General features: G+C 50.5%; 1 protein-coding gene across 1 annotated transcript; it reads right to left on the reverse strand.

The window, feature by feature from the left end:
* Nucleotides 1–12,426: 12,426 nt before the first annotated feature.
* Nucleotides 12,427–15,733, reverse strand: LOC125517018. The gene is made up of 2 exons (XM_048682252.1): nt 15,476–15,733; nt 12,427–13,261 (listed from the first exon to the last, which is right to left on the reverse strand). Exons 1-2 carry the CDS (start codon nt 15,608–15,610, stop codon nt 12,920–12,922), a joined length of 477 nt encoding a protein of 158 aa, XP_048538209.1. The 5' UTR covers nt 15,611–15,733; the 3' UTR covers nt 12,427–12,919.
* Nucleotides 15,734–17,035: the final 1,302 nt, after the last annotated feature.

Below are 17,035 nucleotides of genomic sequence, written 5' to 3' on the forward strand. Positions count from 1 at the left end.
AACAACAAGCACACAAGCAAGCAAGGGAACAAACACTAAAGAGCTTGCACAAGTAAAGGTAAGAGATAACCGAGAGTGGATCCGATGAAGATGAGGATGTGTTACCGAAGTTCCTTCCTTTTGAGGGGAAGTACGTCTCCATTGGAGCGGTGTGGAGGCACAATGCTCCCCAAGAAGCCACTAGGGCCACCATATTCTCCTCACGCCCTCACACAATGCGAGATGCCGTGATTCCACTATTGGTGCCCTTGAAGGCGGCGACCGAACCTTTACAAACAAGGTTGGGGCAAACTACACAACTTAATCGGAGGCTCCCAACAAGACCACGAAGCTTCACCACAATGGAATATGGCTCCGAGGTGACATCAACCGTCTAGGGTGCTCAAACACCCAAGAGTAACAAGATCCGCTAAGGATGAGTGGGGGAATCAAAAATCCCTTGGTGGAAGTGTAGATCGGAGCCTTCTCAACCACTCCCGAGCAAATCAACAAGTTTGATTGGCTAGGGAGATAGATCGGGCAAAAGGAGGCTTGGAGTAGTTAATGGAGCTTGAGCAATAAATGGTGCTTGGGCAATAATGAAGCTTGGGGGAAGAGGTAAGTCAAAGGGGAGAAGAAGACACCCTTTTATAGTGGGGGGAACAAACCAACCGTTGCCCCCCACTCAGCCCCGCAGAGAGCGGTACTACCGCGGGGGCAGGGCGGTACTACCGCTCCCCCTCAGCGGTACTGCCGCGCTAGAAGAGAAGGGGCTGGGGCTGGGACCCAGAGCGGTACTACCGCGGAGGCAGGGCGGTACTACCGCTCACAAGCAGCACTACCGCCACTACTACCGCAGCTAGTACCGTAAAACCCGACACGAGAAAATGCGCACTCGAGTCGAGGCGGTAGGAGCACGGAGCCGCAACGGTACTGCGGCTGAGGCCATCAAGCGGTACTACCGCTCCGAGGAACGGTACTACCGCTTACTGAGCTTCAGCCGTACTACCGCTATACTGCAGCTAGTGCCGTAAAGCCCAGACACGAGAAAGAGCGCACTAGGGTCGAGGCGGTAGGAGCATGGAGCCGCAGCGGTACTGCAGCTGAGGACATAAAGCGGTACTACCGCTCCGAGAAGCGGTACTGCCGCTTAGTGAGCCTCAGCGGTACTACCGTTGTAGCCTGCGGTACTGCCGCTAGGTCCAGGAAAAGACACACAGGGGAGAAAAGAGAAGCTCCAGAGAGGCGGAAAGAAACGGTGGGTGTGAGAAGGACATGTACGTGTTGATTCCACCCAAACCATACCGAAGAAGATCCCCTCTTGATAGTACGGTGACTACTACGAAACTTAGTCCACCAACAATGTCATGAAAGAAGCTACACCGTCTTGAGTAGAGCGCTGAGGGGAAATAATCGTTTCGTGCCGAAAGATGAATATCTGAAAGAACTCAAAGCACCCGATTAGTCCGCAAATGCATTGTCATCAATCACCAAAACATTTATATGGATAAATATGCCCTTACACCGGTAACGAGATTGAACAAGGTATCGGGATACCGACGATCGAATCTCGGGCAAGTACAATACCGCTGGACAAAGGGAATTGTATACGGGATTGATCGAATCCTCGACATCGTGGTTCATCCGATGAGATCATCGTGGAACATGTTGGAACCAACATGGGTATCCAGATCCCGCTGTTGGTTATTGACCGGAGAACGTCTCGGTCATGTCTGCATGGTTCCCGAACCCGTAGGGTCTACACACTTAAGGTTCGATGACGCTAGGGTTATATAGGAAGTTTGTATGTGGTTACCGAATGTTGTTCGGAGTCCCGGATGAGATCCCGGACGTCACGAGGAGTTCCGGAATGGTCCGGAGGTAAAGATTTATATATGGGAAGTCCTGTTTTGGTCACCGGAAAAGTTTCGGGTTTTATCGGTAACGTACCGGGACCACCGGGAGGGTCCCGGGGGTCCACCAAGTGGGGCCACCAGCCCCGGAGGCTTGCATGGGCCCAAGAGTGGGAAGGGACCAGCCCCTGAGTGGGCTGGTGCGCCTCCCACAAGGCCCAAGGCGCAGCTAGGAGGAGAAGGGGGAAACCCTAGGCGCAGATGGGCCTAAGGCCCACCCTAGGGCGCGCCCCCCTCCCCCTCTTGGCCGCCCCCCTCCATACCCATCTAGGGCTGCCGCCCCTCTAGGGGTGGGAACCCTAGAGGGGGCGCACCCTCCTCCCCTTCTCCTATAAATAGTGGGGGTTTTGGGCTGCCCAAGACAGACGATTTGATCTCTCCCTGGCGCAGCCCTACCTCCTCCTCGTCTCTTGCGGTGCTTGGCGAAGCCCTGCTGGAGTACCACGCTCCTCCACCACCACCATGCCGTTGTGCTGCTGCTGGATGGAGTCTTCCTCAACCTCTCCCTCTCTCCTTGCTGGATCAAGGCATGGGAGACGTCACCGGGCTGTACGTGTGTTGAACGCGGAGGTGCCGTCCGTTCGGCACTAGGATCTCCGGTGATTTGGATCACGACGAGTACGACTCCTTCAACCCCGTTCTCTTGAACGCTTCCGCATAGCGATCTACAAGGGTATGTAGATGCACTCTCCTTCCCCTCGTTGCTGGTTTCTCCATAGATAGATCTTGGTGACACGTAGGAAAATTTTGAATTTCTGCCACGTTACCCAACAGTGGCATCATGAGCTAGGTCTATTGCGTAGATTCTATGCACGAGTAGAACACAAAGTAGTTGTGGGCATTGATTTTGTTCAATATTCTTACCGTTACTAGTCCAATCTTGATTCGGCGGCATTGTGGGATGAAGCGGCCCAGACCGACCTTACACGTACTCTTACGTGAGACTAGTTCCACCGACTGACATGCACTAGTTGCATAAGGTGGCTAGCGGGTGTCTGTCTCTCCCACTTTAGTCGGATCGGATTCGATGAAAAGGGTCCTTATGAAGGGTAAATAGCAATTGGCATATCACGTTGTGGTTTTTGCGTAGGTAAGAAACGTTCTTGCTAGAAACCCATAGCAGCCACGTAAAACATGCAAACAACAATTAGAGGACGTCCAACTTGTTTTGCAGGGTATGCTATGTGATGTGATATGGCCAAGAAGAATGTGATGAATGATATGTGATGTATGAGATTGATCATGTTCTTGTAATAGGAATCACGACTTGCATGTCAATGAGTATGACAACCTGCAGGAGCCATAGGAGTTGTCTTTATTTATTGTATGACCTGCGTGTGATTGAACAACGCCATGTAATTACTTTACTTTATTGCTAAGCGGTAGCCATAGTAGTAGAAGTAATGAGTTGGTGAGACAACTTCATGGAGACACGATGGTGGAGATCATGGTGTCATGCCGGTGACAAGATGATCATGGAGCCCCAAGATGGAGATCAAAGGAGCTATATGATATTGGCCATATCATGTCACTATTATTTGATTGCATGTGATGTTTATCATGTTTATGCATCTTATTTGCTTAGAACAACAGTAGTAAATAAGATGATCCCTCATTAAAATTTCAAGAAAGTGTTCCCCCTAACCGTGCACCGTTGCGACAGTTCGTTGTTTCGAAGCACCACGTGATGATCGGGTGTGATAGATTCTAACGTTCACATACAACGGGTGTAAGACAGATTTACACACGCGAAACACTTAGGTTGACTTGATGAGCCTAGCATGTACAGACATGGCCTCGGAACACAAGAGACCGAAAGGTCGAGCATGAGTCATATAGTAGATACGATCAACATGAAGATGTTCACCGATGATGACTAGTCCGTCTCACGTGATGATCGGACACGGCCTAGTTGACTCGGATCATGTGATCACTTAGATGATTAGAGGGATGTCTATCTGAGTGGGAGTTCATAAGATGAACTTAATTATCCTGAACGTAGTCAAAAGATCTTCGCAAATTATGTCGTAGCTCGCGCTTCAGTTCTACTGTTTAGATATGTTCCTAGAGAAAATTTAGTTGAAAGATGATAGTAGCAATTATGCGGACTAGGTCCGTAAACTGAGGATTGTCCTCATTGCTTCATAGAAGGCTTATGTCCTTAATGCACCGCTCAGTGTGCTGAACCTCGAACGTCGTCTGTGGATGTTGCGAACATCTGACATACACATTTTGATAACTACGTGATAGTTCAGTTAAACGGTTTAGAGTTGAGGCACCGAAGACGTTTTGAAACGTCGCAAAACATATGAGATGTTTCGAGGCCTGAAATTGGGATTTCAGGCTCGTGCCCACGTCAAGAGGTACGAGACCTCCGACAATTTTCTTAGCCTGCAAACTAAGGAGAAAAGCTCAATTGTTGAGCTTGTGCTCAGATTGTCTGAGTACAACAATCATTTGAATCGAGTGGGAGTTGATCTTCCAGATGAGATAGTGATGTTTCTCCGAAGTCATTAGCACCAAGCTGCTAGAGCTTCGTGATGAACTATAATATATCAGGGACATATATGATGATCCTTGAGATATTCGCGATGTTTGACACCACAAAAGTAGAAATCAAGAAGGAGCATCAATTGTTGATGGTTGGTGAAACCACTAGTTTCAAGAAGGGCAAGGGCAAGAAGGGATACTTCATGAAACGGCAAATCAGCTGCTGCTCTAGTGAAGAAACCCAAGGTTGAACCCAAACCCGAGACTAAGTGCTTCTGTAATAAAGGGAACAGCCACTGGAGCAGAATTACCCTAGATACTTGGTAGATAAGAAGGCTGGCAAGGTCGATAGAAGTATATTGGATATACATTATGTTAATGTGTACTTTACTACTACTCCTAGTAGCACCAGGGTATTAGATACCGGTTCGGTTGCTAAGTGTTAGTAACTCGAAATAAAAGCTACGGAATAAACGGAGACTAGCTAAAGGTGAGATGACGATATGTGTTGGAAGTATTTCGAAGGTTGATCAAATATCGTACGCTCCCTCTACCATCAAGATTGGTGTTTGCGTTGAGCATAGACATGATTGGATTATGTCTATCGCAATACGGTTATTCATTTAAGGAGAATAATGGTTACTCTGTTTATTTGAATAATACCTTCAATGGTCTTGCACCTAAAATGAATGGTTTATTGAATCTCGATCGTAGTGATACACATGTTCATGCCAAAAGATATAAGATAGTAATGATAGTACCACCTACTTGTGGCACTGCCACGTAAGTCATATCGGTATAAAACGCATGAAGAAGCTCCATGTTGATGGATCTTTGGGCTCACTCGTTTTTGAAAAGTTTGAGACATGCGAACCATGTCTATTGGTGTATATGCATGAAGAAACTCCATGCAAATGGACCGTTTGGACTCACTTGATTTTGAATCACTTGAGACATGCAAATCATACCACATGGGCAAGATGACTGAAAGCCTCATTTTTAGTAAATGGAACTAGAAAGCAACTTGTTGGAAGTAATACATTTTGATGTGTGCAGTCCAATGAGTGCTGAGGCATGTAGTGGATATCGTTATGTTCTTACTTCACAGATGATTTGAGTAGATGTTGAGTATATTTACTTGATGAATCATGAGTCTGAATTATTGAAAGGTTCAAGTAATTTCAGGGTGAAGTTGAAAGATCGTCGTGACAAGAGGATAAAAGATCTATGATATGATCATAGAGATGAATATCTGAATTACGAGTTTGGCACAGAATTAAGACATTGTGGAAATTGTTTCACAACTAATACAGCCTAAAACACCATAGTGTGATGGTGTGTCCGAACATCATAACTGCACCCTATTGGATATGATGCATACCATGATGTCTCTTATCGAATAACCACGATAGTTTATGGGTTAGGCATTAGAGACAACCACATTCACTTTAAATAGGGCACCATGTAATTCCGATGAGATGACACCGTATGAACTATGGTTTAGAGAAACCTAAGCTATCATTTCTTAAAAGTTTGGGGCTGCGACGCTTATGTGGAAAAGTTTCAGGCTGATAAGCTCGAACCCAAAGCGGATAAATGCATCTTCATAGGACACCCAAAACAGTTGGGTATACCTCCTGTCTCAGAACCGAAAGCAATAAGGGATTGTTTCTAGAATCGGGTCCTTTCTCGAGGAAAAGTTTCTCTCGAAAGAATTGAGTGGGAGGATGGTGGAGACTTGATGAGGTTATTGAACCGTCTCTTCAACTAGTGTGTGGCAGGGCACAGGAAGTTGTTCCTGTGGCACCTACATCAATTGAAGTGGAAGCTTATGATAGTGATCATGAAACTTCAGATCAAGTCACTACCAAACCTCGTGGGATGACAAGGATGCATACTACTTCAGAGTGGTACGTAATCCTGTCTTGGAAGTCATGTTGCTAGACAACAATGAACCTACGAGCTATGGAGAAGCGATGGTGGGCCCGGATTCCGATAAATGGCTCGAGGCCATAAAATCCGAGAGAGGATCCATGTATGAAAACAAAGTGTAGACTTTGGCAGAACGGCTCGATGGTCGTAAGGCTGTTGAGTACAGATGGATTTTAAAAGGAAGACGGACAATGATGGTAAGTATCACCATTAAGAAAACTCGACTTGTCGTTAAGATGTTTTCCGACAAGTTCAAGGAGTTGACTACGATGAGACTTTCTCACTCGTAGCAATGCTAAGAGTCTGTTGGAATTATATTAGTGATTACTGCATTGTTTATGAAATCTTGCAGATAGGATGTCAAAAACATTGTTTTCTCAATGATTTTCTTGAGGAAAGGTTGTATGTGATACAACCGGAAGGTTTTGTCAATCCTGAAAGATGCTAATAAGTATGCAAAGCTCCAGCAATCCTTCTAAGGACTGGAGTAAGCATCTCGGAGTTGGAATGTATGCTTTGATGAGATGATCAAAGATTTTGGGTGTATACAAAGTTTATGAGAAACTTGTATTTCCAAAGAAGTGAGTGGGAGCACTATAGAATTTCTGATGAATATATGTTGTTGACATGTTGTTGATCAGAAATGACGTAGAATTTCTGGAAAGCATATAGGGTTATTTGGAAAGTGTTTTTCAATGGAAAGCCTGGATTAAGCTACTTGAACATTGAGCATCAAGATCTATAAGGATAGATCAAAACGCTTAATGGTACTTTCAAATGAGCACATACCTTGACATGATCTTGAAGGTGTTCAAGATGGATCAATCAAAGAAGGAGTTCTTGTCCGAGTTGTAAGGTATGAAGTTAAGACTTAAAGCTCGACCACGGCAGAAGAAAGAGGAAGGACGAAGGTCGTCCCCTATGCTTTTGTCATAGGCTCTATACGGTATGCCATGCTGAGTACCGCACCTGATGTGTGCCTTGCCACATATCTGGCAAGAGGGTACAAAGGTAATCTAGGAGTAGATCACCAGATAGTGGTCTAAATTATCCTTAGAGGAATAAGGATATGTTTCTCGGTTATGGAGGTGATAAAGAGTTCGACGTAAAGAGTTACGTTGATGCAAGCTTAACACCTATCCGGATAGCTCTGAGTAGAGATACCGGATACGTATAATGGAATAGCTCCAAGTAGAACGGTTATTTGAAATGGCTCCAAATATAGCGTAGTAGTTGCATCCGCAAGATGACATACATACGAATCTGAATGTTGCAGACCCGTAGACTACAACCTCTCTCACAAGCATAACATGATCAAACCCAGAACTCTTTGGGTGTTAGTCACATGGGGATGTGACCTTGAGTGTTAATCACATATCGATGTGAACTGGATTATTGACTCTAGTGCAAGTGGGAGACTGTTGGAAATATGCCCTAGAGGCAATAATAAATTGGTTATTATTATATTTCCTTGTTCATGATAATCGTTTATTATCCATGCTATAATTGTATTGATAGGAAACTCAGATACATGTGTGGATACATAGACAACACCATGTCCCTAGTAAGCCTCTAGTTGACTAGCTCGTTGATCAATAGATGGTTATGGTTTCCTGACCATGGACATTGGATGTCGTTGATAACGGGATCACATCATTAGGAGAATAATGTGATGAACAAGACCCAATCCTAAGCCTAGCACAAAGATCGTGTAGTTCGTATGCTAAAGCTTTTCTAATGTCAAGTATCATTTCCTTAGACCATGAGATTGTGCAACTCCCGGATACCGTAGGAATACTTTGGGTGTGCCAAACGTCACAACGTAACTGGGTGGCTATAAAGGTACACTACAGGTATCTCCGAAAGTGTCTGTTGGGTTGGCACGAATCGAGACTGGGATTTGTCACTCCGTGTGACGGAGAGGTATCTCTGGGCCCACTCGGTAGGACATCATCATAATGTGCACAATGTGATTAAGGAGTTGATCACGGGATGATGTGTTACGGAACAAGTAAAGAGACTTGCCGGTAACGAGATTGAACAAGGTATCGGGATACCGACGATCGAATCTCGGGCAAGTACAATACCGCTGGACAAAGGGAATTGTATACGGGATTGATCGAATCCTTGACATCGTGGTTCATCCGATGAGATCATCGTGGAACATGTGGGAACCAACATGGGTATCCAGATCCCGCTGTTGGTTATTGACCGGAGAACGTCTCGGTCATGTCTGCATGGTTCCCGAACCCGTAGGGTCTACACACTTAAGGTTCGATGACGCTAGGGTTATATAGGAAGTTTGTATGTGGTTACCGAATGTTGTTCGGAGTCCCGGATGAGATCCCGGACGTCACGAGGAGTTCCGAAATGGTCCGGAGGTAAAGATTTATATATGGAAAGTCCTGTTTTGGTCACCGGAAAAGTTTCGGGTTTTATCGGTAACGTACCGGGACCACCGGGAGGGTCCCAGGGGTCCACCAAGTGGGGCCACCAGCCCCGAAGGCTTGCATGGGCCAGGAGTGGGAAGGGACCAGCCCCTGAGTGGGCTGGTGCGCCTCCCACAAGGCCCAAGGCGCAGCTAGGAGAAGGGGGAAACCCTAGGCGCAGATGGGCCTAAGGCCCACCCTAGGGCGCGCCCCCCTCTCCCCCTCTTGGCCGCCCCCCTCCATCCCATCTAGGGCTGCCGCCCCCCTAGGGGTGGGAACCCTAGAGGGGGCGCACCCTCCTCCCCTTCTCCTATAAATAGTGGGGGTTTTGGGCTGCCCAAGACAGACGATTTGATCTCTCCCTGGCGCAGCCCTACCTCCTCCTCGTCTCTTGCGGTGCTTGGCGAAGCCCTGCTGGAGTACCACGCTCCTCCACCACCACCATGCCGTTGTGCTGCTGCTGGATGGAGTCTTCCTCAACCTCTCCCTCTCTCCTTGCTGGATCAAGGCATGGGAGACGTCACCGGGCTGTACGTGTGTTGAACGCGGATGTGCCGTCCGTTCGGCACTAGGATCTCCGATGATTTGGATCACGACGAGTACGACTCCTTCAACCCCGTTCTCTTAAATGCTTCCGCATAGCGATCTACAAGGGTATGTAGATGCACTCTCCTTCCCCTCGTTGCTAGTTTCTCCATAGATAGATCTTGGTGACATGTAGGAAAATTTTGAATTTCTGCTACGTTACCCAACAGGTTTGAGGGGTTCAAAGCCGTAATATGCGCCGTATGACATGATTTACGTACATGTGCACCCTTGTTTTGTACAGAAAAGAGAAAGTGATAAGAGGTCACATGCCGCGGAGGTAGTGCAAATGTATCAACCTGGGGACTCGTATGATTGTTCATTAAATACATTGTGTGCGTTCTTCTGTCTTCCAAGGCTTTAAGAGCATCTACAATTGGACTTCTTAAATCCGTCTCAAACGCTTGGATAGGTCGTCTGGCCATTGTCTGGTCATGATTTTTTGACCCAAACAAGTCTCTCATACGGTCCTCAAATGCCCGGACTGGCCGGCACTCTCTATATCCAACCCAAATAAAAGGCAGATATGGGGCACCCGGGCTCATCCGGACACGCCCGCCACGTCGAACTGACGGAAGGGTCCCAGCCGAAAACGCCCACAAACCCGGCGGTCCGAAGCTCGTCTCCTTCTTCGGACCGGTGGCGCCGCGTGGTGCAGCTCCGGCGGGCCGTGTAGTGCATTGCCCGACTATTTAAGTCGACCAGCGGCACTGAAACCCTACCATCCATCCACATTTGCCTCCTCCTGTCCGCCGCCGCCCCCACTTTCCACTTCAACCGTCCACCTAGTAGCCATGCCCCCACGCCGCCGGGTGAGGAGCGAGCCCTTTCTGACGCCGGAGCGCCGGCTCGAGCTCCTTGAGCAGATCCGGGCAAGGCGCGAAGCCCGGATCGCCGCAGGGCTACCTTCGGATGCAGTGGATCCGAAAGAGGAGTTGGAGGAGAAGGAGGAGGTGGTGGAGGTGGAGAAGGAGGGGGAGGAGGAGGCGGAGGAGGAGGATGTGGGGACACTGGTGACGGGGATCTGCAGGCGGAGCAGCAGGCCATCCTCGATTCCCTCCGGTCAGAGTCCGGTGCGAAGTCAAGACGTCGTCGCCGACAGGAGATGGAGGTGCAAGAGGCCGCGGACGAGGCGGAGATGTTCGCCTACATGGATGAGGTCGAGTAGGAGGAGGATGAGCCGGAGCCCTCCTACCCGCCCGTCCAGTCGGCGCCCGGCACCGTCGTCGTGGATATCTCCGACGATGAACAGTGGCTAGGGTAGTACATAGATGTAGTATGTAGGATTACTTTGACATGTTTTATACTATGAATTTAGAAGGATGAAATATGAGAGAGACGGATGTAAAATGGTTCATTTGAGGTGCCCGCGGACGCGAGCCGGATTTGCAATGTCCGAGTGTAGATGCTCTAACGACAGCCATTACGCCACTGGCCTGCCCCTGCACAAACCGTTGCTGTCACACGCACGGAGCGGCGCCGTATTTTGTGTCGCGGCGCACGCACGGAGAAGGTCGCCCGCCACCCCGGGGATTCGCCCTGCCGGCCACGCTTCCATGCATGCACTTCACAGCCGTGCGCCTCGACACTCCGTTACTGCGTGCACGTAACCAGTCTGTACATGTCCGCCTCCCCGACACCGGTTGACCATCGCCCAACTCATCCAGCCGAAACCCCGTCGATTTCGAGCTGGAGGTAGCCACTCCGATCAGGAAATATCTGCACAAATCCTGAGGCCAACTTCACCGCACGACCCTATCCTATCCGGCCCCGTCCGTTTGGAGTAAAAGGGATAAAAAAGGCGGCCCAGCGCGCGGGAGCAAACGGATTTTTGTCTGCTTTGTGTCCGCTTTCGACCCATCTCCGGCTCAAACTTGTGCCGGTTTTGGGGTAAAACGGACAACACCCGGACGGGTGGGACGCGCGCGCTTGTCCTCTCCTGGCCCGCCTGTCGATGGGAGAAATCAAAAAAACCCCGACGGCCATTTGGTGCCATTTACCCCAAACCCTCCCACGTCCATCCCCCCCTCTCTCCCCCGTCCATGGCCGACGCCCCGCCGAGTTCCGGCGGCCTAGCCGTTGACCCGACCGCAAAGGTGAAGAAGAAGGCGCCAAGGAAGCCGCGGTCGGAGTACACGCCGGAGGAGATCGCTAAGTTGGACGCGGAATCGGCGAAGAGGAGGGAACGGAGAGCGGTCGTCAAGATGAATGCCGCCGCGGCCAAGTTCGCCGCCCAGCGCGAGGAGCTGAAGGCCGCGCGGCGCAAGGCCGCTGCCGACGAGAAGGAGGACTTCGTCAACAAAGCGCAGGCCATCCTCATGCTTGGCATGGGCCGTCCGGCGGGGTTCCATGCAGCGGCCGTCGGCCCGGCGAGCACAGGCTCGTCGGTCGCCCGGCCTACGCACTGCCAGTCGCCGACGTCGCGCGCCGCGCCCATGTCGCCCGGCTTTCCTCCACCCAGGCACGACGGCCAGACCCGTTTCTCGGCGTCGCCAGACGTGGGCTTGTTCGCGTCGTCCACACCACGCCCCGCGGCCGTCATCGACCTCAACGTGGCGCCTGGGTCCAGTAGCGGCGGGCGGCCTTCCGTCGAGATGCAAATGGCCGTCGGGGTGTAGGCCGCTGGCTTTGTTGCCGGCGTGATGAACTCGGGTCGTGAATTGGGGCTTGGCATTTGAAACGTCCCTTTATTTTAAATAGACGCGGACAAGATGGGGCAAAAGGATGCGGCCGCGCGCTGGGCGCACGGCCACCGCATCCCAAAACAAGCTCAGACACGACTTCAAATTCCTACCCAAAGGAACAAAAATCGGGTAAAACGGATGTCCGTTTGGGATCGCGCGGTGGAGTTGGCCTGAGTCGGAGCCCGACGTCGAGGCGAGGCGCACACCCCGACCCAACAAGCCCCACGAACTCCCACACGCAATCCCGCCAATCCCCACGCAACACGGAGGGGCGGCGCCGCAGCAGATTCCAGATCTACTCCACTTCGCACAGTACATGTTCCAGGGCCTGCCAGAGATTCCACCCCACGGACGGGAACGGGATCCAACGGAGAAAACAAAACGGAACGCATGAGCCCAGCCAGAGCCAGCACAAGACATCAATCATTACTCGTTGCATTCTTTAACAATGGAGCAGCAGCAGTACATTAATCTTACAGAAGAAAAAAGAATAGAGTAGAGATTACAAAAATCAGCCCAGCCGAGGGAGCCGCCACGGCACCGCCACATGCACGCCAGCCTCACTATACATACAGTTCCACTCCATGGTGGGGGCAGGAGGCGGTAGTACCCTAAAATACTACGTGCTCCGCCGCTTATTATTGGCGTGGCGTGCCCCCGGTCCCTCCCTCCCCCTGCGTGCATGCATCCCTAGGGCTCACATTACACATTTAACTAGCCCTGGGAGCAACAATGGCTTATTTACTTACCATATTATAACAGTAGTAGTGGTGGTAATACACAATTAAGCATATTAATTTAATGTAATTAATCCAATCCCCGTTTGAGAACCCAGCGCCTGCATCTGGAGCTACTTAATTAGTCGGCCATTTTTTGATTTTTAGGGTGCATTTTTCGGAGCAGGTTTTCAGGCACGCCTTTTGGTGGGCGCGCCTGCGGCGACGCCGGCGTCGGCCTGGGCCTGGGCCTTGGCCTTGTGCGCGGCGACCTTGGAGCCGCTCCAGTTCCGGCCCTTCCTCTTGGGGTGCGCGGAGCCGGGCGTGGACCGGGGGATGAAGACGCCGGTGCCCTTGCTGCCGCACTGTTGTTGCTGCTGCTGCTGAGGTTGCTGATGCTGCTGCTGCTGCCACGTTCTCCCGGCGTCGCCGGCGCTGTGGTTGGCGCCGTAGCTGGCGGCGTGGTGGAACAGCGTGTAGGCCGGTGGCGCCAACATCGACGGCACATGGGGCGCCATGGACATGGAGAAACCCTGGACGATTCCGAATCAAAATCGCATAGCTGTTAGTGTCGAGCTGCTGCACATGATGTGATGCGATGCGATCATGCCATCGTGCATGCATGTAGTGACTTACTTAAAAGAAAATTAAGAAAAATCGGGCGTCCAATAGCTGTATAACAGGAGGCGGCAACTAGCTCATTAAGGTCGCTACTAAACTCATGGCAACTTGCGTGCATGCAAAGATTTCATCTCAGCGCTAGCTGCTCGATCTTGTCACGTAGCAGGGATTTTTGTCTTCAAAAAGAAAGAAAAGAAAAGTGCTTGAAACATCATATTTGTACGTGGAGAAAAGATTTTTTTGTGTGTGTGAAAAGGAGGCTTGCCCCCGGCCTACGTAGAGAAAAGAAAAGGGGAGGAAACAGCGAGCATGCAGTACGAGTCGCATGATGAAGGGTTTGTGTGCAAGCAATATGGAGTAGACAGATTGGAGGCTAAGCAAAAGTCCAAACTCCAAAGCAACATGGATGGATCACTTGGTCGTATGCAACATGATAAGTGTCTGGACGATCGATTCTACTCCTAATCCTACTAGTAGTTAAAAACAATTGATTCTTTGTCAATCATGCAGGGTGAGTGGTGACTGTGCTACTACTAATTCGCACCGTCTACGTATGGGCGACGGTAACTAAGTATTAGAGTAAACTGGTTACTTAACGAGGGGGTTAAAAGCTACTAGTAATCTTTGGAGCGGTAAAGTACGTGGTAATTACGCAGCGCATGGTAGAGAGAGGGACATGTGCGGCGACGACGCGGATCGTCTACAGCCATGCGTACGTGGGGTTGCGCGGGCGGGCGTACCTTGCAAGCTTCTACTTGAGGAATGGCTAACGAGAGGGACATATGTTTCTTTCTCCGTGGTTCTCAACACGAATGAGTATCACTAAGTGCACTGCACATCAGGGGCTGACCCTTTCCTAGCTAATTAGTTGGTCTCTACTCCTTCCTTACTGGTGATGCCAAGCTCACTTGAGAACTTGAAGCTTACTACTACAACACAACAACAAAGAGTGCCGCTCACACACAACTCTTTCAGAATTTCGGTGGATTAATGCAATCTAATCCAATCCAAGCCAAGCAGGCTCTTTATTACCAAAAATGCTAGACATACAAAAATTTACAAGCTCTTTCCATCTAAGAACCAATCACAAACTTCTCCTTCCCTAATTTTCAGGGGGTGGGTCGTCCTGCTCATTTGTTGACCAATAAAAACTAACCCACCTGTAAAAACCTGTAAAGTGTTTATACGTGTAGCATTGCCGCTTTATTACCAGGCTTAAATAAAAAGGATTTGTCCGCCGTGGCAGAGGGCCCCACCCCCGGAGCAGGATTTGTGAACAGCAACTTACGAAAATGGTCAATTTCACAGAAAAGGTGTTTGGTTTCCTCTAAATGCACCGGCTGTCGTTCACTGACGTGCGCACGAAAGGTACATCCGTGCGCGCCCATGTAAACTCCTGGCTGGCTGATGGCAGATGCTTATCCATCAAAAATTCTGCGCGTGAACGAAATTCTGCGCGTACGCTCATGCAACTGGGCCAGCGACAGGCAGAGGCAGCCACTCCATCCCCGGATCCGCGCCACGACCATCTCAATCAATCAATCATCTAACTAACTACCACAGTAATTCACAGCGGGCGGCGTAAGAACAACACACACACATGGCGCCTGCGCACATGAGGATGCTAGGTAGGTAATTATTGGTGGGACAAGGCTGTTGCTTATGCCAACTGAAGAACTCTTGACATGGTTGGAGACCACGAAGGAGGGAGGAACGAACACGGCCGCTCATGCATGAGCTGCCTTGTCTTCTTCGGCTTCGGCTCTCCACTTTTAATCGGGGCAACGGAAAAGTAGGGTTTGGTGTGATTTGGTTTGGTTTGGTCGTGTGCGCAAGCGCAGCCATGTCGTGTGGCCGTGCTAGCCGCAACTAATAACAGGTACCAAGTTGGTACTGGCGCCACCAACTAACTACCATACCAATCGAGGAGAGAAGAGAAGCCCCTAGCTAGCCAGCCAGCTGCAAGAACCTAACGGAAAGAAGCAGAGCTAACCAACCCGGTCGATGGATCGAGCAAGCGATCGAGCTCGGTAGCTCGGCGCACACGACATGCATGCCCAGCGGCGGGAGAAATGGCAAGACAGGAAGCAGGAAGCACGAAAGGGATGGAAGGGTGGAGGGCTCACCGGTGGGAGGTGGACGGCGGCGGGGAACTGCGAGGCGGCGAAGTCGGCCTCGTCGTCGTCGGTGATGAGGAGGGAAATCCGCTTGCTGAGCTCCGCGAAGAAGAGGTCGTCGTCCAGCTGCATCTCCACCTCCATCTTGCTCCTCTCTTTGGGCTGAGGTTGCTTGCCGGAGTTGGGGCGGTTGCTTGACAGCAGAGGACGGACGGAGAGGTGGAGCAGGGGAACAGAGAGGCTTGGTGAGCTCGGGCGCAGGGGGGCGCTTTAATAAGATTTTTCCAGGGCAAGGGCGAGCTCCCTCGGGGCTGGGCCGGGGTGGGGTGGGGCCGGTGGAGCAGTTGGCCAATCCCTAGTTGGAAAGGTAGTGGGCCCCACGAATGTGCGGGCGCCTGCCGCACACACAATCTGGTCTCTGCGGTGAGGTGCGCCCCACATCATCGCCCGAGACACACGGGGGCCCCGCGCGTCAGCAGTATTTCTCTAGTACTCCTTCCGTTTTTATTTAGTTCGCATATTAGTTTTGGTCAAAGTCAAACTTTACAAACTTTGACCAAGTTTATATATAAAAATATTAAGATATACAATAACAAATCAACAACATTAGATTTATTATTAAATGTATTTTCACATCGTATAGATTTATTATGATAAATTTCTATATTGTTTTCTATAAACTTGATTAAATTTTACGAAGTTTGACTTAAGTTAACTCTAATATGCAAAGTAAATAAAAACGGAGGAAGTACTACTAGTACATGCTCCGACCCCAAAGGAAAAAGGAAAAAGGAAAAGGAAAAGTGACCCTGCTCCAGGCACGAATTGCAGATGGAGGTGGCTGCGATCACGGTGACGACGAGCTGCTCGATCCACTCTATCCGTTTCTGTTTCTGGTCAGACAGGCGGACAGGGACGATGGTTGGATGATGGGTTGGATCTTGGATGGACGGCACTCCACGAATTCGAGCCGTGATCGTTCCAGGCACCGTTCGTTGTCGAGCGAACGGTTCCAACGCCGAATCCATCCGCACAGTGTTTTTATTGGATCTGGATCGTCGGAATCCCAGGAATGAAGTCTGGATCCGGTGACGCCCGCCAGGGCCGCCGGACGGGCGCAACCAATCCTGTGCGCGAGAGAAAGTGACGGGTTATTATTATTATTATTTAGTTATTATAAGCGCGGGATTATCTTTGTTCCTGGATGGAATGGAGGAGAGGATGAGGGGGCTCCGGCGCCGAGTAGGCCACCGAAGCCAGCCGCACCGCGAAACCCGGGCTTCACGACGGCACGCACCGCCGCAGCAGCACCGCATCGTCCGCTGGCTCTGCTTGCCCGCCTGCCCACATGGCCGCCAGGGTGGGGTGGGGGCGCACCACCGCTGCCGGCCGCCCGTCCTCTTCGGCCTGTCAGTCAGTCAGTCCCCGGACGGCGGGGCCCGCCTGCCCTCACCTTTTCTCTGCACCTGCGAACGAATGAATGAATGACCGCATCTGCATCAGCAGGCTGTACCGTGATGCGATGAGCCGAGGCCGAGGCCGAGGCCGTGCTGATCCAAACACAGCACG

The sequence above is a fragment of the Triticum urartu genome, chromosome 1, assembly GCF_003073215.2.
Source record: "Triticum urartu cultivar G1812 chromosome 1, Tu2.1, whole genome shotgun sequence".
Classification (NCBI taxonomy): domain Eukaryota; kingdom Viridiplantae; phylum Streptophyta; class Magnoliopsida; order Poales; family Poaceae; genus Triticum; species Triticum urartu.